Genomic DNA, 23,702 nt, shown 5'->3' on the forward strand with positions numbered 1-23,702 from the left:
CCTGGCACCCAGATCCCCGCCGGCCAGGAAGGAGACGCACGTGGGAGTTTTCCCCCAGCCGAGATCGAGCAGCAGCGTCCGCCATGCAGAGCCCCGGCGGGTCCCGCGTGTGCGTTGTGTGCGGGGAAGGCGGGCGGGGCGGCGCCAAGTACCGCTGCCCGGGTTGCCGGGAGAGATAGTAAGTAGCGGGCCGGTGCAAGCAGCGCCCCCCCGGGAGCCCTTTGGTGGGATCCGGTTATTTAGGGACGGAAGGCACTCTGTGTGTGCTCAGAGGCGCGGCACGAGGGCTCGGGGGTGGGGAGCTCAATTTTTCTCGCGGAAGTGTGTATGGGATTACAGCGCCGAGGGTGAAAGAGATCCTGTGTTCGCTTGGGTGTGTGGGCAGTTACCCCCCAGTGGTGATTTAAAGTGTTGGACGAGGCCCTGGGAGCCCAGGGTTCAAATCCCCACTTAGCAATGAAACTCCCTTGGGATCACATCCACAATTTTAAAGCGCATGACTCCCCCATCCGACCCGGAAGAATTACTAGCTCATTGTTGATTGATCTAATGTGCACTTCTTACTTAAAATCAATCCCTAAGGCAAATAAAAAGTAAGTGAATAGCAAAGGTGAGAAATACCTGTTCCATAATTAAAGAAGTGGAATTCCGTGTACACTTTCTGGCCCCCTCACGTCAAAAAAAAAAAAAGGTGGGGAAATTTCAGAAAAGGGCAACCAAAACGAACAAGGGGATGGAGACACTCCCTTAGGAGCAAAAGTTACAGTATTTGGGACTTCTTAGGTGGTAAAAAAGGCAAGTAAGAGGTGACATAATAGTCATTTATAAAATTATGCATGACATGGAGAAAGTGGCTGGAGAAATCCCCCCCTCCTTTCAGAACACTAGAGCTTGTGGATGGTCAGAGTAGCTGAATGTTGGAAGAGTCAGTGCAGATAAAAGATAGGACTTCTTTGCACAGTAAGTAAGAAGCCACTTCGCAAATGGCCATTAATTTGGATGGCTTTGAAAGGATTGAACAAATTCACAGATGAGGCTATTCATGGCAATGGAAAGTTACCAAAGTGATGTACAGTGGTACCTCAGGTTACATACGCTTCAGGTTACATACTCCGCTAACCCAGAAATAGTGCTTCAGGTTAAGAACTTTGCTTCAGGATGAGAACAGAAATCGTGCTCCGGCGGCAGCAGGAGGCCCCATTATCTACAGTGGTGCTTCAGGTTAAGAACAGTTTCAGGTTAAGAATGGACCTCCAGAACGAATTAAGTACTTAACCCGAGGTACCACTGTACAATAAAATAAACAAAATATCAATGATGCCAAACTAAAGCCACTGAAACCGTTTCTCCCATTATGTAACTATACAGCTGAGAAGTGGTTTATATATAAAGGAAGAGACCGTTTTTTGTGGTCCTGCTCATTGCCCATTATGCACTGAGCTGCTCTTATACCATGAAGGAGTTGCAAATGTTTGGTTTTAACACACAGTTATCTTACTATTGTTGATGTTGCAAAATTTTCAGGAGTAGCCAACACGGTGCACTCCAGATGTTGCAGACTTCAACTCCCATCATCCCTGTTTTGCCATGGGAGTGCAAAACATCCAGAAGGCACCAAGTTGGCCCCTCATGCATATCGTATTATTTTATGTAGCATAAAGCAATTTTTGAGAAAGGACAATCTCTATAAATAATGAGTCATGTTTCGTGCAGCGGTAATATAAGGAGCCTTTGTGGTGTGATAATAGTGTCAAGCTTAAGACTTGGGAGACCTGGGTTCAAATCCCCCCTCAGCCATGAAGCTCACTGGGTGACTTTGGGCAAGTCACACTTTTTTCATCCTGATCTATCTCACAGGTTTGTTGTGAGGATAAAATGGTGGGATGGGAGAGAAACACCATATAGCCTGGCCTTGAACTTCTTGGGATAGAAATAAATGTCTCCACTTAAAAAAATTCTCTTTGTTGTTGCAGTTGTTCAGTGTCCTGCTGCAAGAAACATAAAGGTAGGATTATATATATATATTAATAATGATTAGCCTTGCTTGAGTACAGTGGTACCTCGAGTTACAGATGCCTCAGGTTACAAATGCTTCAGGTTACAAACTACGCTAACCTTGAGTTGAGAGGCTTGCTTGAGTACAGTGGTACCTCGAGTTACAAATGCCTCAGGTTACAAACTACGCTAACCTGGAAGAGTCACCTCGAGTTGAGAACTTTGCCCCAGGATGAGAACGGAAATCGTGTACCAGCGGTGCAGCAGCAGCAGGAGGCCCCATTAGCGAAAGCATGCCTCTAGTTAAGAACAGTTTTAGGTTAAGACCAGATCTCTGGAACAAATTAAGTTCGTAACTAGAGGTACCACTGTAATTTGCTCTGCAAGGGTGTGTTTATAGTGCACTTTTGTGATGTACCATACTTCTTGACAGATGGCTCCTTTTTTTGGTCACAACAATCAGCCAGGGGACGAAGGGCTGCGAGGAGTTTTAGAATTCCTTCTAATTCTAACGTTCGGGCTGTGAGTGCCATTGCATTTTTAGCCAAAATGGCCTCCCCTGTGCACAAGAAAAGTGGTGGTGGACTTAAAAGCCTGAGGTTTTCAGAAATAACAATAACATCCCAAAACCTTAGTTTGGGTGGTGGTGATGAAATAGTTAGAGCCTGGGGAATTTGAAGGTGCTGCCAGAAGAGAGGTCCATATTGCCTCTAACCGCCAGCAAATCTGAAATTATGCTTGATAATCTGATGACATTTGTTATTTTAACCCATGTGCAACTGTACTCATTCTATTGTTTTCCATATTTTAATTTTTGTCTGTTGTTATAATTGTTCTCTCTGTTTTATATATATTATAAAATGGCGGGGCGGAAAAAATATATGGTGGGGGCAATCTTAACCAAAAAGAAGGGCCTCAACCCCTTGCTTCCCTTGGCTTGGATGTAATGAGATGTGTTTGGCGTTTGAACAGAACAATGTGCACCCAAAGCAGAGCCGCCATGTCCGCAGCCTACAAGTCAAGAAACTTCCCAGAGGACGGCATCCATGAACAGTGAAGGTATGTGCACCCTTTCCAGCTCGCTTGCGAAAACAAACGGGCTTTTAATTGGCATTGATAGTTGGGGGTCATACTGAGGGAAGAGAAACAGTTGAGTCAGAGCATCATAAGGACCCTTCTGGGTCAGACTAAAGTTTCTTTGAGGACAGTATCCCGTTTTCCCACTGTGGCTGAGTGGCAGGTGACAAAGGCTGTTTGGGTACCAGCCCTGGTACTTTTGCAGGCACTACTTTATTCCTGCTTTTTTCTCAGGACGTTCTTGGTCAGTGGATGACATTTTGACAGAAGATGATGAGGACGATAAGGTGCCCCTGCAGAAACTTCGGCTCTTGGGTAAGTTTTCCAGTGGGAAATATTGTTAACTTTTCCTGTAAAACAGGGGTGGGAAAGTTGTGGCCCTCTTGCTACTTTTGGACTACAACACCCATCATCGAATCACCTGCTTGCTGTGGCTGATGGGAGCGGCAGTCCCAGTAGCCATCTGGAGCTGACTGGTTGGTTATTCCTACTATAAAGAAATTCCTATGTGTGACTTGAAGCAATTGGTTCTTATGTGAGCAGATGACCCTGAGACTGTTATTTTATGGGTAGGGGGACATCACTGCTTTAAGAATCCATTGTCTGATTTCATGCCCAACGTTCCTGAATAGCAGGCATGGGGAGCAATGGGACCCTCCCAGATGTTGTTGTCTTTCTGTCCTTGACTGTGGGTGGGTGGGTGGGACTGATGTGACTTGGGACCACAGCTCCCCCCATAAGCCTTTGTCCAGTATTTTCTGCTAAAATAATACATTGAAAGTACAGATTAAAAAAACAATCAAAATTACAAGGCTTAGGAGCAGTACAAAAGGTGTATTTTTTAAATAAACAGAGGGCAGATAATGTAGAAAAATGAAAGCAACAAGGCACGTCATGAAAACTAAATGGTGCAGTTTGTTGGGGGAAGAGTTTGTATATCTGAATTTGACAAATTAGAAATGAAATCCCACCAAACAGCATAGAAATGTTCTGTATCTTACCCTTGGGGATTCGTAATTTGCACGTCGTTTCCTCCGCAATAGCCAAATTCCACATATGGGGGGGGGCAGGGTGAGAGGTTTAAGTACTGTAGTGTCTTCGCTCTCTGGGCCAAATAAGACAATATTGTCTGCTCCTGACAATGGCTCTTTGGGGTCTTGGGACAGAAAGTGGTCTCCCCCATCATCTTTTGCCTTAGGGATAGGAAACCTACGGCCCTCCAGAAGTGGCTGACCATTGGCCCTTGCTGGCTGTGGCTGATGGGAGGCCCAAGAATAGCAGGGAGGGTTCTCAGGCCCTGTGTTATTTCATCTGGAGATGCCGGGGATTGAACTTGGGGCTTTCTGGATGCAAAGCCAGCACTCTACCCCCTGAGCTCCAGTCCTTCTCCAAAGATGGGCACCAGTCGCCAAGGATCTTCCCACCCTCCTTCTTGGAGTCATCTCCCTCTTTTTCCAAAACAGGGGAATCTGAAGAACTCAAAGGCCTCCTCCTCAACCCCCACCTCGGCCAGCTGCTTCTCACTGTTGACCAGGCCAAAGACAAGAGTGCCGTCCTGAAGACATACATGCAGGAGCCCCTCTTTGTGGAGTTTGCAGACTGTTGCCTGAGGATTGTCGAGCCTCCCGAGAAGGAGAACGCACGCCCAGAGTGATTTTTGTGTGTGCGGAGCAGGTAGACGATGCCCCTCTCTGGATGGGGAAGCTTGTTATTTGCAAGGCTGGAGGAAGGGCTTCTCTTGTGGCTCACCCCTGGAGCACCATAAGCTATAATTCATAGCCCTCTTTCCTAGGGAGGGCACACCATTTCCCTGGTAACCATGGGCCCTAGATTTGGGGGGAAATCAAGTGTTTGCACACGCTGCCTTTTCTGTGTTCCAAAAGTAGCCTCTCCACCACCTTTGCTTAGCTTCAGGCTGTAAAGAGAGTTCAGGTTTGGAACAGGAGCAAGAGCCAAGTTTCCCACTGCCCTTGCAATAGCATCTTGATCTTACACTGGATGAGAATCAAATGCAATTGCAGCTAAAGTTACTTTGCCCTATTGATTTCAGTGAGACTTCCTTGGGGTGAACCTCTCCCCTGGTTTTGCTCCCATTAGTTCTGGAGCCATTGACAGCAGCAGGCTGGAGAAACAAACACAGTAACTTCTTTCATAATCATGGATGTTTTTATTGAGTTTTGATTTGTAGAAAATGGCCTATAAGTAGGAAACTGATCCCTGTGTCTAATCCTAAGGAGTGTACTACACTGAATCTTATCTTCCTGTCTGAGCACTATTTGGAATTCTGCTTACTGAAATTTTGAAATGACTGAGCCCATAAACTTTGTCTTGCCCCAGAGTAGATTTGCCCACCTGGTGTCCACCAGATGTTTTGGATTGCAGAATCCTATCTGCCCTAGCCAGCATAGCTACATGCCAGCTGGGGTGAATGGGAGCTGTGGTCCAATATAGTTGGAGAGAACCCAGTTGGCAAAGGCGACGATTTTTTTTTTTTAAGTCCCAAAGCAACAGTAGGTTTGCTTTCCTCTCCCTGAGAGAACAATCAACCTTTATTACAATAAAGTAAGTTTAAAAACTTTGTTTAAAACAGACCTTTTTACAATACTTTAAAAAAGTTACCTTTGGTTTATAACTCAAGACAGTAGTTCACAATGTGATTTTCCTGAGGTATGGACTTGAATTCTAAACCCCAGTTGGTTTAGAGCTTTTGCTTCCAACTCCTGATTATATAAATTGGAGTAAGAAAACTGACGTTTAGACTAATCTGGTGAATAAGTTGCTCACCTGCCATTTTAATTTTATTTTTACTGGACAGGAAGCCAGTAGCCTACACAGCTGCAGAGGAGGAAATACTGGCTAGTAAAAAATAAAAAATTAAAGCTTTTGCTTAAGCAGGCTTGTGGTAGGATCAGGGAGGTGAATTCCACCTCCACCAGTCTGCTGTGGAAACTGCTTCATTTCCTCTTGCTAGAACGGCCCTGCATGGAATTCCAGATCACCTGTGGTGAGCAGGCAAGTTGTTAAATGCAGGGCTGGGTGAAGTGGAGTCTCTCTCTCTGGCAGGTGTTGGCGTAAGCTGCTCAGCTTTTGTGCATGGACACAAGGCCCCCTTGGTCCCCAGAGAAGTGTGTGTATGAGGTACAGCCTGTCCTCCTGTATTTTGAAAGGGTGGATAGAACACATATGTCGCAGAGAAATTCTGTGATAGGCTCTCCCCTTAACATATCATGTGTGAATAGTGCTTGCAGTAACGGGGAGGTGTGCCTTCCCCAGAGAATTGCCCTGTGACCTTCCACCAAGAGATGCCACATGACAGTCGGAACCATTTTTGAGGAAACGGTATCCTAAATGCAGTGGGAGAGATGCAGCTTGATGAAGGTTCTTGTTGAGTGAGAAAGCATAAAAAGTGCAGTAAATAGTATATAAAAGCACGTAGAAGTCAGTTTTCAAGCTGAAAGGAGCTTGTAGTTGTCGAGGAGAATCTGGTTGAAGCCGGTCATGGTGCAGTTGTGGGTGTGCGGCCTGGTGTCTGCGTAAAGCAGCGGAGATTTCCTGCAGTGGAACTTGATCGAGCCCTAGGAGGAGAAATGGGTTACCAGGCAGCATGCGCAACACTGAACGAGGCGGACCAATGGTCTGACTCGGAATAAGGCGGCTTTCTATGTTGTTGGACTTCCAACTTCCATCAGCCGTGGGCAGCATGGCCAGTGGTTAGAGATGATGTGATGTGTAGTCCAGCGACATATACATTGCAGGGTGTTAGACTAGATGATTCTCAGGGTCCCGCCCAACTCTACAATTCTATTGGGAGGGACACAGGTTCCTCACCCCCCTGCCTTCTTTATAGAAAACAATGAGCCTTGGATGTTTCAGGGCAGAGTTTGGCATCAGGCTTCAGAGTTGTGCTTTTTTATTTTTACATACATTTTGAGGTTTTCTAACTGGCACTGACCCTGAAAGAGTTCTGTCCCCCTCCCTTCCACTTAAAGCAACTATGCAACATGGGAGACAGTAGCCAACCAGTTTTTTTGGGGGGAGGGGGGTGTTAGTCGCATGGTCCTTACCTGTGGGAGGGCTCTGATGGAGGTGACCCCTTGCGTGCGCTGCTTGGTCTGTGCCTTGTGATGGTTGTTCTGCTGCAGCACTTGGAGGCAGGCCAGGAGGGCGAGGTCTCTCTGAAAAGCACCCAGTGTCACTGGGCCGCTTGAAAGGACCAGCCCAAGAGGCCAGAACTGGATTGCTGCATTTAGGGGGCATGTTTTTTCCAACTTGCTATGGGTCTCGCTCAATGAAACGGTTGCCTTAAGGCTGGAGGAGAGGGGGCTTCCTTCTAAGTCATCCAACTCCTCTGCGGCCAGGACATCCATCTTGGCCTACGGAAAGACAGAAAGTATTTAAAACTTTTTGGGGAAAAGGGGGGGGGGGAAGCAGAGATTCTCAGAAAGCAGAAATCCGTGTTGGTGCTATTTTTTCTGTTCTGTAACTGCAGCCTTATTTCCAGCTTTCCAACAAGCTGCTGGGAAGACTTTGATTTCTTACCTTCCATTTTTTCCAGGTCCGTTTTATAACCCTGACAGCTTTCCGTAGCCTCTGGAAATGTTTCCTGGCCAACCATGAGCGAACAGCTGAGAAAGAAAGACGTTGCATTAAGGGAGTATAAGGAACAGCAGGAAAGGACCTGATACCAAGTGCCCATGCAGCCTAATATTGTCTGCTCTGACTGTCCAGGGTCTCAGGTAGAGAGAAGGCTCCATCCCATCCCTTGCTACCTGATCCTTCCAAATGGAGACTGAACCTGCAGCCTTCTGCATGCAAAGCAAGTGCTCTCCCACTGAGCTAAGTCCCCTCTCTAAAATGTACATAGAAAGCCTTCTACCCAGTCAGACTGTTTGTCCACCTATCTAACCTAGGGGTGGAGAACTGTAGGCCTGGGGTATGAATACAGCCCTCCAGGTCTCTCTTCTCTCCTCAGGTCACACATTCTCTCCCTAGACCACACCCCTCACCAGGCTGCTTGCCTGGCTCCTCCTTAAGGCTTTTTGCCTGGCTGGGATGTGTCCTTGAAAACTGACCATACCACTTTTGCTCGTCTGGCCGGAGGATAGAGAGAGGAGTGTGTGTTAGAAGTGTATGCATTTACAAAGCCCAGAACAAGGTAGGTCCAGGGCACCTTAGAGACCTCCTGAACCTTTCTATCCCAGCTCGATCACTGAGATAATCTGCAGAAGCTTAGTTGGTCATTTCCCTCATTTGACAACATCACGAAGCCCAAGTTTTTAGTGTCATTGGCCCAGCCCTGTGGAACACTCTGCCAACAGAGATCCAGCCAAGCACCTTCTGGGCCAGCTTTTAAACGCCTTCTGAAAACTTTTGCCAGGCTTGTGCAGGCAATTAAGAAGACCTCTTTGCACAACAGTTAGCTGATCTTTGATTTTGTGTATAATTGTTGTAAACCATTCTTTTGTGCTTTTTATGAACATCTGTATATGAATATTTTAAAAAAATATGAAATAGCACAGTGCCATAGTAAAATTTGCCTTTATTGCTGAGGGCATGTGGCCCTCAGAAGGGAATGTAACCCCTTGGCCTGAAAAAGGTTCCCTGCCCCCGAGCTAACCCAGGTAAACCCGCCTGCTCACCTGACTGGATGACTGTGGCTGACACTCTCTCTTGAGCCAGCTTCCTTCTCTTAAACCTTCGCCAGCAGCACTGGATGCAGAAAGCTTTGTCAGCTAAGACTCTGGCTCGCCCCACTTCAAGGAGCTCCAGCTACAGGAGAGAAAAATAATAAGTCCATTAGTTGGAGCCACATGCAATCAGGCTTCAGCCATATCTGGACCGCCCCCAAAAAGGATTTAATTTTATTTTTAAAGAGACTGATTTAACTTCGGAGGTGAGAAGAGTTTCAGAGTCCAGCGGAGGAAGGAGATAACTTAAACTTTTCATCGTGGGCAGATGCCCTGTTCTAAGTACAAGTAAGCAAACCTACCTGAGTGGAGATGCAGTGTGGTGTAATGGTTAGAGCAGAGGCAGCTAGCCTTTTCCAGGCAGACCCTTTGGAGGCCACATGCCAAGGTAGGCATGATAAGAACGGCAGTACTCAATGCTAACTTCCAAAACACTTTCTTACCAGCTATTCTACACTATTTAAAATAATTTTTATATATTACTGAACATTTTGGCACCATAACAGCGGACATATGGGAGGAGTCACTGAATTTAACTATTTAAAAACACATTTTGAGGATGGCTTGGGGTGGGGAAGAGTACAGCCTGCAGGTGAGTGAACCTTGGTTGAAAGTGTTGGATTAGGATTTATTTCATTTTTTAAAAAAATGTATTTGGTTCATTCCTATCCAACCTTCTTGGGAAAACGCAAGAAAACTAAACCAAACATTGGCTCATTCCTGTTTTTAAATGAAAACCAAGGCTACATTCACACAATACATTTAACATGACACAGCCATGGCTCCCTCAAGGAATTCTGGGAGTGGTGGTTTGTTAAGGGTGGTTACGAGACCCCATTCCCCTCCCATAGCTACAGTTTCCAGCGTTCCCTGGGAGGAGGGACTGATTGTTAAACCACTCTGGCACTGCAGTTCTGCAAGGGGAATGGGGTTTATCTTGACAACTCTCAGGACCCCTAACTAATGGCAGCTCCCAGAATTCTTTGGGGAGAGCCATGCCTGCTTAAAGTGGCATCATAGCACTTTAGAACCATTGACATAGGGTGTGATTTGCAGAAAATGGAATTCTGTTTCCGATGAGAGTGAGGATGACTCCATGCCAAAGAACCCACTGAAAGTGTCCTCCTTACCGTGGAGTTCGTCATAAATACTTTGGTTTTCCCACAATAAACTGGCACAATACAGGGTTGATTCTCTGTAGGCTTGAGAGGAGGGGCATCAGGGGGGCACATTTGCTGAAGGATCTCCTGGACCACAGAGCGTAAAGCATCGCTTTTGTCCTCTGCAGAAGACGCCATCATCAAACCTGTGAGAAAAGAAAGGGGAGTACTGCTAGAATCATAGAAATTGTATTATTGGTTTTATTTTGAGGGGGGAAATAAGGCTGACTTTAGCTTTTAAACATCTGATTTTTATTGGTAATTTTAATATATGTTTTAATATTTCATGTAAACCGCTAAGAGGTTTTAGGCTGAATTGGCAAACACATCTTGTAGAAATAAAAACAAAAACATGGCCAACCACTTAAGACATGGTTGGCTTGCCACATACAGCTTGACCTAACCTCATGAGAGACCTGACCCTGTGCTTACCTCTGCTGACTGGACTGGTCTGCTAAACCAAACAGAGAAAGAGAGATGCGGTTCGTTGCTTGAAAGGAGAAACAGCCCCGTAGAGAGAAAAGCGGGTTTTTGCAAGAGCAGCAGAAGAATCCAGGGTGGAGCTGGAGAGATGAAAAAGTGTAGTTGGAAGGGTATTGGATTCATGCACAGAAGAAGAAAATAAAGTAGCAGCATTCCTTACATAAAAGCAGGTTTCTGACAATGCCATTTTGACATCAAGAAAAATTCCATTCTGCCACTTGTATAAAATTTTGCCTTGTATAAGATCATAAGAGGAGCCTGCTGGACCAGGCGAAAGGTCAACTAGATGCCTACAGGGAACCTGGGTGCAAGAGTGCTCTTCCCAACTCGTGATTCCCAGCAACCGGTCTATAGGGGCACGCTGCCTCTTACAGGAGGGAGAATACAGTTGCATCGTTGCCAGTGAGGGGTGATAAAAATGTGCAGCACAACCCACACAAGAGCTAGACATAAATACAATTTTTAAAGAATGTGAAATAAAGATTCCAAGGTTGCTTATCCACACTCCAAATGGGACATGTGCAGGAAACCTGACCCTGCACCTAAGCATTGTGCTCTTCGTTTTTAGCTGGCTCCCAGAAATAGCACCAGAAAGTCTGAAAAGACAGGAATTTAAAGTGGGGGAATTGACAGAGACTCTTAGATGGCTTTTCAGTGCACCAAGCTAGGAAAGATCAGTTAATTTCAGACATATTTCAAGTTACTAAGGAAAGAGCCTTGATTAAAGAAACACACCGTTCCCCATAATGTGGGAGAAGCCATTCTCCTGATGCGTGGTGTTTGACTTTTGCTTTGGTGATCTCCTCAGCACTTTATAACGCTCCATGAAGCTTTCAAAGGAAATCCTGCCAGGACAAATGGAAGGGAGGGAGAGAGAAAAAAATCAGTCCAAAGCATTGTTGATTAAACGCACGAGGCATCCTGAACACAACTCCCACTGCTCAGCCTCTCCTACACCAAACAGGCCCACATTTCATTGGATGCCAGCACTGAATGCCCCACCTCCCCATCTGTTCTGAATAGAAGAGAAGTGCTAAGAGTTTTTGAGCAAGAGTGGTAGTGGCCTTTCCACACAATGATGCGGTGCAGGGCATGCACACCCTGTTTTGTGATCCCCTCTCTTTTTCTACTTTAATTTTAGATGTGGCAGCACAAGGTTGCATCCTAGACTGACCTCCCTGTTATGATAGATATCTACTTGCAACCTACTTGTTTTATGGTGGTGAAACAGTGTAGTGTGGTGGTTGCCAGCAATCAGCCTGAATTTGTACAATCTACTCCTCCCACCCTAAAGGGAGAAGGAATCCAGATGAACATGGGCAAATCAGAGTCCCCCGAAATATAAAAACAAGGGGCAAATGCAACTGTGGACAGCCTTACCGAATTGGAAAGCCTGCAGCGCTGATGTTGACAGCTTCCACGATGCCACACGCCTCCAGCTGCTGCAGAACCTGGATGATAGGATGATAAGGCAGGGTTGAGAGCTGGTGCCCATTCTAGTGACTTTAAATTGAAAGCCAGAGCTATGAATTAAGACGTCCCTGGTTCAAATGTCACCTGCGGCACAGGTACTTATGTGGCCTTGGCACTGAGCTCGGCCCCCCCCCCAAGCTTCAGAAGTTCAATTCTGAGTGCATTACCTCGTCCTTTCGGAAAAGAGCTGCCTGGCAATCTGCATTGGGCTTGATGCAGCGGATGTAGTGTGGGGTGGTGCTGTGCAGGATCTCCATCAGCTTCTCGAGTGACCCCTATAGGACAAACAGAGGATAGCGTGTTGTGCTCCTCATTCCCTCTATTTCTGATGCTCAGGCTGTGAGCTCTGATGCCTAGGGAGGTAAAATCATACTGCCTATGCCCAAGAGAGGGGGAGAGATTCATTTCAGTTTGTGCTTAAAGGCCAATTCAACTAGTTCACACCTTCTGTGCGGAGTGAAACACAACCATCCTTTGAAATGGTTCTCAATTTTGCTCTGGAGTTCTCCAGCCAAACGTTCATATGTTAGGGTGGAGTGTGCATAAAAATGCAGACATTAGTAAAAAATAATAGAGACAAATGCATTGTTTAGGGGAAATGGCATTGCAAAAAGTCACACCATGACACCGATGACATTTAAAAAGATAAGTATATATCGCAAACTGATGTGGAAATGCAGAGAGCTGAATTTAAGATTTGAAAAAGCAAGAGAATCTTGTCCGAATTCCTAAAGGGCCACTGCTGGCCAATGTAGCCAATACTGAGCTAGGTGGACCAGTGGGTCTGACTCAGCGTGATACAGCCTTTTATGTTTCTAATTCCCTGACATGGTGAGTGTTGTTGGCACTCTGGGTGCACACAAACACATACCCAATTCGTGCAGAGGAACAGTGAGTCTGATCCTGCATGGCCTGAGCTTGCAGCCTAGCAAACTGCCTAGAATCCTCAGCAAGACACAGCTCTATGACAGGATGCTTGGGAAACAAGGCCCTGTGGGAAACTGGTTCCCAGCCGCTGGGCATTTTGGAAACATCTAACATTACAGACGATTATTCTGTGTACAGAATGACCATTTGTTCTGAGAATCCCAGGTTTTATTCTATTTAACGAACAATAGCTTCTAGCCCTCACTGTTGTACAGAGAAGTGTGGAAGAAGTAAAATAAACAACAGCTTTGAAGGTACTTAGCTTAAAAAAAGGTATCAATATGGGGCAAACCTTGAATTTGGAGACTACTGTAACCACCACAGGTTTCATCTGAGTCCTGATGTCGTTTGTGCTTGTTTTTTGGCTTGTGGTTTCCACAGGAAACAATTTCTGAAGCAAAGAATCCTGGGACAGCTGTAGCAACAGAACCAGTTCCGGGGGGACGGGGTCCTTTTTTGAGGGCAGGGAAGAGAAGACAAGGAGCGTGCAATTGTTATTATTTTCTGAGGGGAAATTGTATGAAATATTTACAGGGAGCAGGAGGAAATATTATAGTTAGGACAACATATTTGCAAACAACTTGGGAGAAACTGGATGGAGAACACTTCCAACTTAACAAAATACTGCGACTTAAGGGAATATCCTAGACTAGGAGGCAATAACTGGGAGGTGATTTGGCACCCAAAGGGCTCTTTGCGCATACCCAGAGGTGTTGCGCAAAACCCAGAGGTTTTGTTATTTCTGCAGCAGGGTCCCTGTCTCCAATGCCTTAGAGCCACCCAAACAGCCTGAAAGAAGCTTTATTGCTCCTGAGAATAAGTCTTCTCACACCTGAGCTGATTGGAGCCTATCAGAGTGAAAGGTGGTGAGTCGGCCACTGAGGACGAGCTCCTACGCAGAAGAACATCAAGGAACAGCTGTTCTATATGCTCCAAAGCTAAACATTTAGGAACACTGGAAACACAAGGTGCCTCAGTTTCAAGAGAACAGAGTGCAAGTTCTGTTATGTACAATGGAACTTCAAGGAACACACACTTTAAGGCACTCTGAAAGAAGGTACTGGAGCACTCCAAATCATTTGCCCATGTTTGTGTGCAGAACGCTGTAGAAATAGCTGAAAGGCAACACATGGAGATCTGCAGTGATCATTGCAATGCATCGCTAATTATTATTGTTGTATAATTATAAGTTTAGTGCAAAATCTTGGAAGGGTTTGGTATTTTTTTTTAAATTGCAGAAGGGGGCATGGCTGTGACTATCACAAAGGGACCCTGTGCATCTGAAATGGCCACTGGGGAAACCCAGCCAGATGGGCAGGGTATAAATAATAAATTGTTGTTGCTGCTGCTATTGCACTTCTGTGTGTACCTTGTTCTTTTCCACCATTCCTTCCACCTGATAGCGGACATCCCCAGCGTAATGGGAGACGATGAAGTTGGGCTCCTTACTAAACCGGTCCCTGCTAACACACCGGTTATCAGACAAAGCCACGTCAATCCGGGTTTGAAGCTGGCTGGTGTTGGAGGGTCTGTTGAGGCGGCATTCCTAAGAGAGAGAGAGATAGCAAGAATGGGGAAAACTGGACTGACGGAAGTGGGGAGGGGATACCAAGTGAATTTTAATTGACACTATGGAGAGCAGCTCTATCAGTAAAGTAAGTGTTTGCCATTGTGGGTAAATCAAACCTCCAACTACAAAGGCATTACCTCTCTTGAGTCTTAGATCTGAGTGTTGGACTAAGACCTGGGAGACCAGGGTTCAGTTGTTGTTATTATTATTTATTATTATTATTATTATTTGTATCCCATCTTTTCCCCAGACCAGGACTCAAGGTGGCTTACACAAATTAAAACGCACGGATAAAACACAAAAGCTGGAAACATGTAAAAGATAATTGTCACAAAGTGATTATAATAATAATAAAAACTAATCTGTTAAAATACAGATAAAGGTTCAAATCTCCACTCAGCCATGAAGTTCACTGGATGATTTTCAATGTTGTTGTTTTTAACTGATCACTCTTCCTGCTGTGATGTCAAATGTTTTTTGTGACCCACTCCACCCAAATTGTGTCCCTTAAAGCATTAACATTTCTTGTTTCGCAAAACCCACCTTTTACACTTTGGTCCCCGGAGGGTCAACCATTGGTCAACGTAGTCCTTGGTCCGAAAAAGACTAACCACCCATGTTCAAGACAAAATCTCTTACTCCTCTGTAAATAGGAGGCTGTGCTGCCTTTGTGAAAAAGTTCCCTTTATTACAGATGTTCAGGGTGTGAGTGCTAATGCTTATCAGCCAATGGGGAGCTGAAATATCTACCCATGAACAAGATGGAAGGTTACTGTTTTTGTTTGTTACTATGGTATGCATTTTTGTGTTTTTATATTGTAAACTGCCCTGCAATCCTAGGATGAAGGGTGGTATAGAAAGTTAGTTAGTTAGTAAATGACTGAATGAATGAAGCCTGCAGGCTTGGGCTAGGGAAGCATGAGGTTGGCAGAAGCACAAGTAATAAATAAAATTGCTTCTCCCTAATCCTAGTCCAACATTCTAACCACTATGCCACACAGTCTTGGCTATATATATATCCAACAGGCCTACTCCATGGATGTCAGCACTCTCAGAAAGCCAGAAATGACTAGTGGTTTCAAAGCAGGCCCAAATCACAGAAAACTGAGCGCTCTGGACCCACCTCGTTCAGCAGAGAGAAGATGCTGACTGGGCTGCCTTCGATTACGTCCAGGCAGCACTGGTTGTCCTGGTAGTTGATGAAAGACCACTCCAGGCCTTCTGCAGCATACTCTTCCTGGGGAAACAGAAGAAGGAGGAGGTGGGGGGGCCACTCACAGCATGTTGCCCAAGCCCCCCCCCCCCGACGTTGGAACTGGGTGTTGCAAAAGAGCCTCGTGGGAGAACCTGAACATGGGCATTACCTGCTGGGCTTTGAGGAAATGGCTTACAAAATGCTGCTGCAGTTTCTCATTGGCATAGTTGATGCACAGCTGCTCCAGGTGGTTGTCCGGAAAAGATTCGAAGCCGTAAACATCCAACAGACCTGGAAGTTGGGGTGGGAGACAAGGTGGCTGATCCAGCAATCTGGGGTGCTTCACTTAAAACAATGTCCTGCCCTCCCCCGCTCCAGGGTCGCCAATGTGGTGCCCGCGAAAAGTCTCTAGAAAAATCCCCTCCAAACTCCACAGCGTACAAGAGAGGTTGTTTGCTCTTCCTGCTCAACTCCTGTCTGCACTGGGGTGTCAGAAGCTGTCTCATATCAAGCAAGACGATTGGTCTATATAGCTCAATACTGTCTACACCGACTGACAGCAGCTTGCCAGGGTTTCAGGCAGGTAGTGTCTCCTAGTCTTACCTGGAGATGCTGGGGAATGAACCTGGGACAGAAGATACTCAGCCATTGAGCTTTGGGGCCCTTCCCACTAGTTGCCAGGATTGGACACCACCCGTCCACCCATTCTGAACAGAGCAGAGGAGCATACAGCTTCTCTCTATAAGCAAGCATGGAGGTTGCTGATTGAAGTGCCTTTTCCACCACTGATGGGGATAACTGAATTTTTTGGGGTGGGAAGCAGGGCATGTTGACATCATTTTGTGGTCCTATCTCTCCTGCTCTTTTAGATGTGGCAGGCATTTTGTGTCATGGTGCATGTCCCATGGCAGCAATCTCATGACTGGTGCCCACAATACTTCCTCAAAATTCAAAATATGCCCCGCGGCCAAAACCCCACATTGTCAGCCTTCACCCGCAAGCAAAGGTGTAGTGGGATTCATGTGACCAGTCTAGAAAGAAAGTTATTTGCAAATTGAAAGTATTCCCCGCCTCCAACCCTACCCCAACCCAGGTCTGAATGATTTATATCCAGGCTGCAGAATCCAGCTTTTTAAAAGCACAGAGTCTGGATTTCCTGGGTGCAAGATTCATATGTTTGTGTGTGTACACAGTCCAAATAACCCTGTCGATACCCCACACCCAGGAGGGATTGAAAAATGTTACCTATGAAGTTGCTCCAGACAGAAGGATCGGCATTGATGCTTCCATTGATCACGGCCACCAGCCAGTCAAATACCCTGCAATAGAAAAATGCTACTGTGCCATCCCAATCGGCTGGAGAGATGGAGACGCTGTTTGAAGCAGCTACAAAGGGAGGAGGCAGACACAGAGAAGTCTAAATGTTTGTGACACAGATCTTGTGCAGGGCTTAATCTTCTAGCCTAAAATCTGTTTCCGTATTGAGACTGAGTCTTAGGACAAGTGAAAGAATGATCCTCTCCCCACCTTGCCTGCCCAAAAGCACACATGCTTTATGCAGAGTTAACTTGGGGAATTGCAAAGATGGGCTCAAACCAACATTTAAAGCAATGACCCTGCAAAGGTTGTCTGATCAGACAACTCCCATCATCCCTCATCATTGGCTATTTGCTGGTTGGAAGCTGGTGGGAGTCGGGAGTCCAAAACATCTGGAAGGCCACAGGTTCCCCATCAGGGCTCTAAAAAATTGTGAACCTGAAAAGGTCTAAACACAAACTTGGCCAAGCTGGTTTTCATTATGAGTGAGAGTTGCTCTGACTGAGTTGCGGCGTATCTGCGTTGCAGGGTTCCAGCCAATCAGCCTTCCCCTTTTCCAGACACTCCATTCCATTCCATTCTCCACCCATAACTCACGGCTTTCCATTTCCCCCCAACTCACACTCAACATTCCTGACTACTGAGCATGCTCATGTGCACTCTGATAGCTCCCTCTTGTTTCTCAGTGGCCCCACTGTGCTACAATCCTGTTGGCACATACCACCCAACAGCAGTATTAGAGGGAGACATGGGTGCTTCCTTAATTTTTTAAAAAATTAAGTCTGATTTAAAAGGTTTTAAATATATCTTTCAGATTTGCTTGATGGCTGCTTTGCACAGGGTCTCCATAGAAGAAAGGGGTCTAGGTCTATTGAGTCAGAGGTGGGAAATCCTCCTCCAGCCAGAGGCGGCAGTCCCGGGTGGGCGACCCCCCACAGGCCACATGCCAGTGGTGCACAGGGCCAGAGCAAACATGGATGGAAAGAAAATGTTCCCTCTGAACAGTAGGCTACTTTCTACACACACTCCTCTATCCCCCCTCCAGACAAGCAAAGAGGTACCATCAAGGTTCAGGGACACATCCCAGCCATGCCAATCATTTAAAGGGGGGGGTTATGAAGCTGGTGAGGGGTGTGGCCAGGAAGGAGGAGTGGCCCACAGAGAGCTCTGAGGGCCACAGAAAGTGTCCTGGAGGTTGCAGTTGGCTCCCAGGCCTGAGGTTCCCCACTCCTGAATCAAGTAAACAGAATCATTATCATTGTCTTGCAGTTAAAACCACCTGGAGACTAGTGCAATGCAGCGAATAAAGCACTGGGCTTGGAATGTGAAAGCCAAACCAGACCCAATTCTGCTGCACAGGTTATATTCTCCTCCGCAGGCTTGCCTACCTTACAGGGGTGTTACCAGGACAGAATTAGGCTGCTCCTTTTGGGGGAGAACAAAAGGCAAGGAAAGACAAAGAGAGAGGGTGACACAGAAGCAGCTCCTGAAACAAGGTCCAGAGCACTTACTTGGCATAGACGACCTTGGCAAGACAGTCCCTTCTCGTCCCACATTCAACCTTGGGGCAAGCCTTCTTGAATACCTGCCGTTGCTTCCCAGCCGTTATCGTCCGGATCCGCAGCGTTTCCAGCAACTGCTCTACAGGCACCTTTAATAATCTGGAAGCAGTCTTTGCAAATCCTGGGTTTGGAAGATTTTTTTTTTAAGGTTCTGTGGCTATTTTAAAAAAAGATTCCCACTTAATCTTGCAGTTTGTCCTTGGTTTACCACTCATTCTTTTCTGGGAGCAGGACAACTCAAAAAAGTTCACACACGTTAAGCCAAACCACACTTTAATGATTTTCCCTCTAAATACCCACATAATGCCCTCTGTCTAAGCCATGGTTTGGAAGTATATTAGTGTGAAGGAGGCTGCTGTAATTCTTGCCTACCATCCTGGGAACTTGGGTTGAAAGCTGTTCTAAAAATATAATGAATAATAAAACCGATTTGGTCAGGGATCAGAGGGATCATGGTGACTCACCTGTGGCGCTGTCGTCCAGTTCACAAGGCTGCGACTCGTCCTCAGCCTCAGAGAACTGGATGTTTCCCAGGTGGAGAAGACCTGCTAATATCTGGGGGGGGGGGGGAGAGATGAGATGCTTCAGGAGTGGGAGAACACTTTGGGGCACATACTGTAGACCATTCAGGTTAGCTAGGAGCCAGCACTCCAAACGTCCCTGCAGAATCTGGGTAGGAAGTCATCAGTGTTCACCCTGCCAATGATTTAAGCCAGAGGTAGGGAACCTTTTTCACCTCAAGGTCTGTATTTCCTTGTGGGCAACTTTCTGAGGGCCACATACCACTGGTGAGTGTGGCCAGAGACATGCCACTCTCCATCCTCCTTCCAGGCATTAGGAAGAGGCATTATCATAGTAAAGCAGGGGCACAGATCTGTGTTTCAACCAACCTTGAAAACATTATTCTGCGTGTAGCAGTCAATGCCCAGATGCGACATCGCCTCTCGTGTCACCTCAAAGGAGTCCTCTGTGGAAGAGAAAGAGACCCTCAAGTTAAAGAAGGAGATGGTTGGTCTCTTAAGTGTATTATCTCCATTAGGAAGAAAGGTGTGAAATGGTGCCGTTGGTGGAGCAATGACTACAAAATTTCTCTTTGTATAGTAGGTTAGTTTCTACACACATTCACACACACCTCTCTAGCCCCCATCCAGGCAAGAAAGTGGTAATAGTAACAACATCTTGAGGACCACAAGTTTCTAGTCCTCAGCGCAGCAGCAGTTGCAACCCCCCTGACAGATAACCATCCAGCCTTTCCTTAATAGAGAGCCTACATTTATTTAAGCTTATTCTTAAACTTCACCACTGCTTCCCCTAAAGCAGCTGAGGTTCCTTTCACAATATATGGTCCCAAAGCAACACCTTCTAGAGTCTTTTCAGGATTCGGAAGCCAGCAGAATTTTGCTCCTTCAGGGACGTCCCATTCCAGTCGTTCTTCGTGACTGGCACCTTTTGCAATCTGGAAAGGAAGAGTAAACAGTTCAGGCAATTCTCCTCAAAGCCTAACCAGCAAATTATATATGTGTGCGTGTAGAGAATGTAGGGAAGAGTAAAATGAGGCAAGAAAAGGGAATCACTCTTTCACATTAGATTTAAAAGCAATGGCACAAGATGACATCATGCCAAAACCATGGTTTGGAGCCAAAACCGTGGTGGTTGTAGCCAAGCCCGTTCTACTCAGAATAGACCTGTTGAAATGAATGGACTTAAGTTAGTCATGCCCATTAGTTTCAATGGGCTTACTCCGAGTAGAAGTCAGATACAACCCATGGTTTCCAAAGCGCACAACAGCCAAACAATGGGTTTTGAGCAGCATTTCTGCTTTCATATTTTAAAATTTGTAGCTTATATTAAGAGAGGGGAAAGTTTTCATACAAACAAAAGTAACGAAAAGTATTACAATCATATGTAACATAAAATCTAGCTGAAGACAAAACAATTACAATATTTTCCATGCAAAGAGGCATTTGCCTAAACCAAGGAACTTGCATACAGATTTGCCAATTTAAAAAAATGAAGGAATGAGGAGTTAACATCATTGTTTTCTTTACTCCCCAATTACTAGTAATATATAGAAATATAAAGAATATACGTCTGCCTAAACTTACTTTTACAAAACCCACACCTTGGAATAAATAGGAGCGACTACACAGAATCCATCCCTAGAATCGCCAGACAGGGCAGGGAGAGATCCCTGCCTGAAACCCTGGAGTGCTGCTGCCACCCAGTGTAGATAGTACTGAGCTAGATGGACCAATGATCTGACCTGGTATGAAGGCTGCTTCCTGTGTTAATTAACTGACATCAAATTATTTCAGGGGATTTGCTCTTTGTGTTCAGTTAATTTAGAAATACTTAACAAGTTTAAGTTATCGATTTTGGGACCCTCAAAGGAGCAGAAGCTAGATGCTGACTGTGCATTCCCCCGCATGTAAACATACAAAAAGGAAAAGTCATGTATTTGAAATAATAATAACAAAAAACACCAATGGCACAAACCTGGTAGAAGATATGAAAGTTCCTTTCACAGGGGGCTTGGTAGGCAACCCTTGTTTTCTCCAGCAGGAAAGTCTGGATGGAAGCACTTGTTAGATGCTGAGACCTGGAGAAAAATGCTCAGAAATCATTTTTCTTTATATTTCTAGATATCTGGAAGTTTGTGAACCCCATCAATCCCAAGGATGCACGCCAAGTTCAGCACATGTTCTCATGACAATAAAGACAGCACAAAATTTGCAGTTAGGAACCGGTGGCAATGTCAGCCAACTTCAGTGCTATCCAGCTGTATGTGTGTATCTCTGTGGTTTTTTAAAATTCATACCTGTTTAACTGAAGCTGGATGTATTTGCCAAAACGGCTGCTGTTGCTGTTCCGAAGGGTACATGCGTTTCCTGCGAAGTCCAGCCCAAGTGGAGAATGAGAGAAGAGGCAGATTAATGATCAAAAAACAAAAACCACACACCAGTCAAGGCAATTCTCCCTCTTAAGGAAGGAAATGTAGCGGATTGACAGACTCTGAGAATAGACAATTCACCATTCATATGGAGACAATGGGAGATCCTTGTTACTGTAGAAGAGGGTTGCCATATGGCTGGAATTCCCCGTACATAGCCAGAATACTGCAGTCGGAAGCAGTGTCCAGCTGAAATCTCAAAAATGTCTGGTAAAATCCAGAGGTATGGCAACCCATTCGGCAGTGTCGTTTCTGGCAATTTTCCTTTAAAAAAAGCTCCAAAAAAGCTCAACAACTTTGAGCAAAACTAAAAATTTCTCAACAACTTTGGCAAAAAAAACCCCTTTGTGTCCAGATTCTCACTTTTTGAAATATGGTAACCTTACTGTAGAACAGACATGCAAAACTCCTGGCCTGCTAGACCATTTCCCCGAAGCCGCACACATCTGTACCACCTGATGTCATATGTGGTATCAGGTGTGCAGCATATTAAGAAATGGCTGCAGATCAACAACTGGGAGCCTTAAAGTATACCAATCAGTACTCTGAAGGCAGTTTTCTATTTGGTGGCTCTTTTAAATTCAATTTGAAATGAAAGTCCAGCTGGGATTCTTTCCACTCAGGAAGCTTTCAAGTCATGGTTCACCTGCGGTCCACAGAACCCAAACCACAGTTCACACAATCTGTGGCTTGGCAGTTTGATCTGTGCTGCTACACTTGCAGGAATATATCTACAGTGGTACCTCGCAAGACGAAAACGCGCAAGACGAAAGAGTTTTCCGTTTTTTGAGTCGTTCCGCAAAACGAATTTCCCTATGGGCTTGCTTTGCAAGACGAAACGTCTTGCGAGTTCTTGCGAGTTTGTTTCCTTTTTCTTAAAGCCGCTAATAGCCGTGCTTCGCAGGACGAAAAAACCGCAAGACGAAGAGACTCGCGGAACGGATTAATTTCGTCTTGCGAGGCACCACTGTATTCAAAAGTCATATTTACCAAAGGCTTCCATCACTGGGTTGGAGTCCAACACCCTCTTCTCTATCCTTTCCACTGCTACGCTGCCCTTGGGGACGGTGGAGGACGAGGCGACTGTGGCGTAAAATTTCATCAGGCAACGGGAGGTCCATGTCTGGAAAGATGGTCATGAATGTGAGCTGTGGGCTGCTCTTGACAGATGTCATTGAATCAGAAAGGTGTTTACAGGGAAGAAAAGAGGGAAAGCTGCTTCAACGAGGCCACAAATGAAGAGCTAGCATTTTGAGACTGTTCCCACGTGCGTAGAACTTGCTGTTGAATGTGTGAACAGGCACTGCTCAGCTCACCTATGTGCTAAACAGAATGGCCAATGACTGTGGGCAACTTGGACTCATACGCTCCAACCTTCCTTCTCCTTCCCCATTTATCAGTATAGTAAAAAATATTACCCCACCTGCCATCAATGCAGATACTGGGACAGGGTACAGAAAATAAATGCCAGCCAACCAAGTCTTAAACATACCAAACACATACTAAAATATTCAGAACAAATAAAGCTGCAAAAAAACTACAGAGCAAGTAAAACAATCCACCACCTCCAACCCTGCGATCAGCAAGTGAGGTGTTGGTGCTGCCACAGGGGGCTAGCTGGTGCTGACCTTGCAACATGGCCTTTTCCAGTGGTGGCTCCCAGTTTGTGGAATACCCTCCCTGGGGAGGTGCATCTGTCTCCCTCAATACTGGCTTTTCAGGATGATTTGAAAGACATTCATGTTTACCCAAGTTGATGGCTGAAAGATACCGATCCTGACAACCCTGAAATCATGGGCTGAGGGAATGTGATTGCTTTTACGCTGTTTTTGAATGTTTCTAATGATCTTGTTTTAATGATATGTTTGTGGCCCTGGTGAGATATATAATGAATAAACAGCTTACACAATTTTAAAATGCCTGAGCATATAAGTAAGGTCTTAGCCTGGGGCCAAAATGACAGCACCGGCATCGGTTGAGGAAATGCGGCCCTTGGGTCTAAAAAAAGGTCCCCACCCCTGGGTCATAATAAGTGATGGTTTCCCAAGCTTGGGTTCAATAGGAAACTGCATTGTATTATCAAAACCAAAAGTGGATGGCTCATAAGCACACTTGGAGAAAGCTCCTTGCATGTGGCAAACAATGACATCGGGGCTACATTGCACCTTTCTCAGATATGGTAGCTGTCCACATGCAGGGAACTTTGCACAGATCGGGAAAAGCCTTGCACGTTGAGGTAATGCATGAAAGAAAAAGTTATGTTCGCTATTCACCTACACAAGCCAGCAACATGGTCTTCCCCCAGA

The 23,702-nt window shown here is 45.6% G+C and overlaps 2 protein-coding genes across 8 annotated transcripts in view; one reads left to right on the forward strand and one right to left on the reverse strand.

Moving 5' to 3' along the window:
- Positions 1–8,593, forward strand: ZNHIT3 (zinc finger HIT-type containing 3). Of its 2 annotated transcripts, none has more exons than XM_053367672.1 (6): positions 1–178; positions 1,974–2,005; positions 2,968–3,054; positions 3,307–3,387; positions 4,536–4,746; positions 7,628–8,593. In XM_053367672.1, the coding sequence occupies exons 1-5, from the start codon at positions 84–86 to the stop codon at positions 4,724–4,726; spliced, it is 486 nt and encodes a 161-aa protein (XP_053223647.1). In that variant the 5' UTR covers positions 1–83; the 3' UTR covers positions 4,727–4,746; positions 7,628–8,593. The 2 variants fall into 2 exon arrangements, with proteins under 2 accessions (XP_053223647.1, XP_053223646.1); XM_053367671.1 differs by lacking the exon at positions 1–178 and adding an exon at positions 358–593.
- Positions 6,053–23,702, reverse strand: part of MYO19 (myosin XIX) — a 26,381-nt gene continuing 8,731 nt past the window's right edge. For 4 of the 6 annotated variants that reach the window (XM_053367657.1, XM_053367659.1, XM_053367656.1 and 1 more), the window contains 20 exons: positions 22,387–22,519; positions 21,265–21,334; positions 20,943–21,045; positions 19,806–19,902; positions 19,337–19,413; positions 18,911–19,001; positions 18,396–18,567; positions 16,813–16,886; positions 15,737–15,858; positions 15,496–15,609; positions 14,172–14,348; positions 13,095–13,253; positions 12,043–12,150; positions 11,783–11,853; positions 11,138–11,247; positions 9,890–10,065; positions 8,712–8,841; positions 7,612–7,697; positions 7,137–7,445; positions 6,053–6,647 (listed from right to left, as the gene is read on the reverse strand). In XM_053367657.1, coding sequence (XP_053223632.1) covers positions 6,519–6,647; positions 7,137–7,445; positions 7,612–7,697; positions 8,712–8,841; positions 9,890–10,065; positions 11,138–11,247; positions 11,783–11,853; positions 12,043–12,150; positions 13,095–13,253; positions 14,172–14,348; positions 15,496–15,609; positions 15,737–15,858; positions 16,813–16,886; positions 18,396–18,567; positions 18,911–19,001; positions 19,337–19,413; positions 19,806–19,902; positions 20,943–21,045; positions 21,265–21,334; positions 22,387–22,519 — 2,508 coding nt within the window. In that variant the 3' untranslated portion in view covers positions 6,053–6,518. Of the gene's footprint in view, positions 6,648–7,136; positions 7,446–7,611; positions 7,698–8,711; positions 8,842–9,700; positions 10,066–10,351; positions 10,483–11,137; positions 11,248–11,782; positions 11,854–12,042; positions 12,151–13,094; positions 13,254–14,171; positions 14,349–15,495; positions 15,610–15,736; positions 15,859–16,812; positions 16,887–18,395; positions 18,568–18,910; positions 19,002–19,336; positions 19,414–19,805; positions 19,903–20,942; positions 21,046–21,264; positions 21,335–22,386; positions 22,520–23,702 lie in introns of those variants that run through there. The other 2 variants (XM_053367661.1, XM_053367660.1) reach the window with 2 other exon arrangements.

Source organism: Podarcis raffonei, chromosome 15 (assembly GCF_027172205.1).
Source record: "Podarcis raffonei isolate rPodRaf1 chromosome 15, rPodRaf1.pri, whole genome shotgun sequence".
Lineage (NCBI taxonomy): Eukaryota > Metazoa > Chordata > Lepidosauria > Squamata > Lacertidae > Podarcis > Podarcis raffonei.

Bases quoted from the DNA above. Each gene is read 5' to 3' on its own strand.
- ZNHIT3 (XM_053367671.1), top strand. From the start codon at position 457: ATGAAACTCCCTTGGGATCACATCCACAATTTTAAAGCGCATGACTCC. The intron at 2,006-2,967 runs GTAGGATTATAT...GCGTTTGAACAG, and splicing joins CTGCTGCAAGAAACATAAAG to AACAATGTGCACCCAAAGCA. The intron at 3,055-3,306 runs GTATGTGCACCC...CTTTTTTCTCAG, and splicing joins GGCATCCATGAACAGTGAAG to GACGTTCTTGGTCAGTGGAT.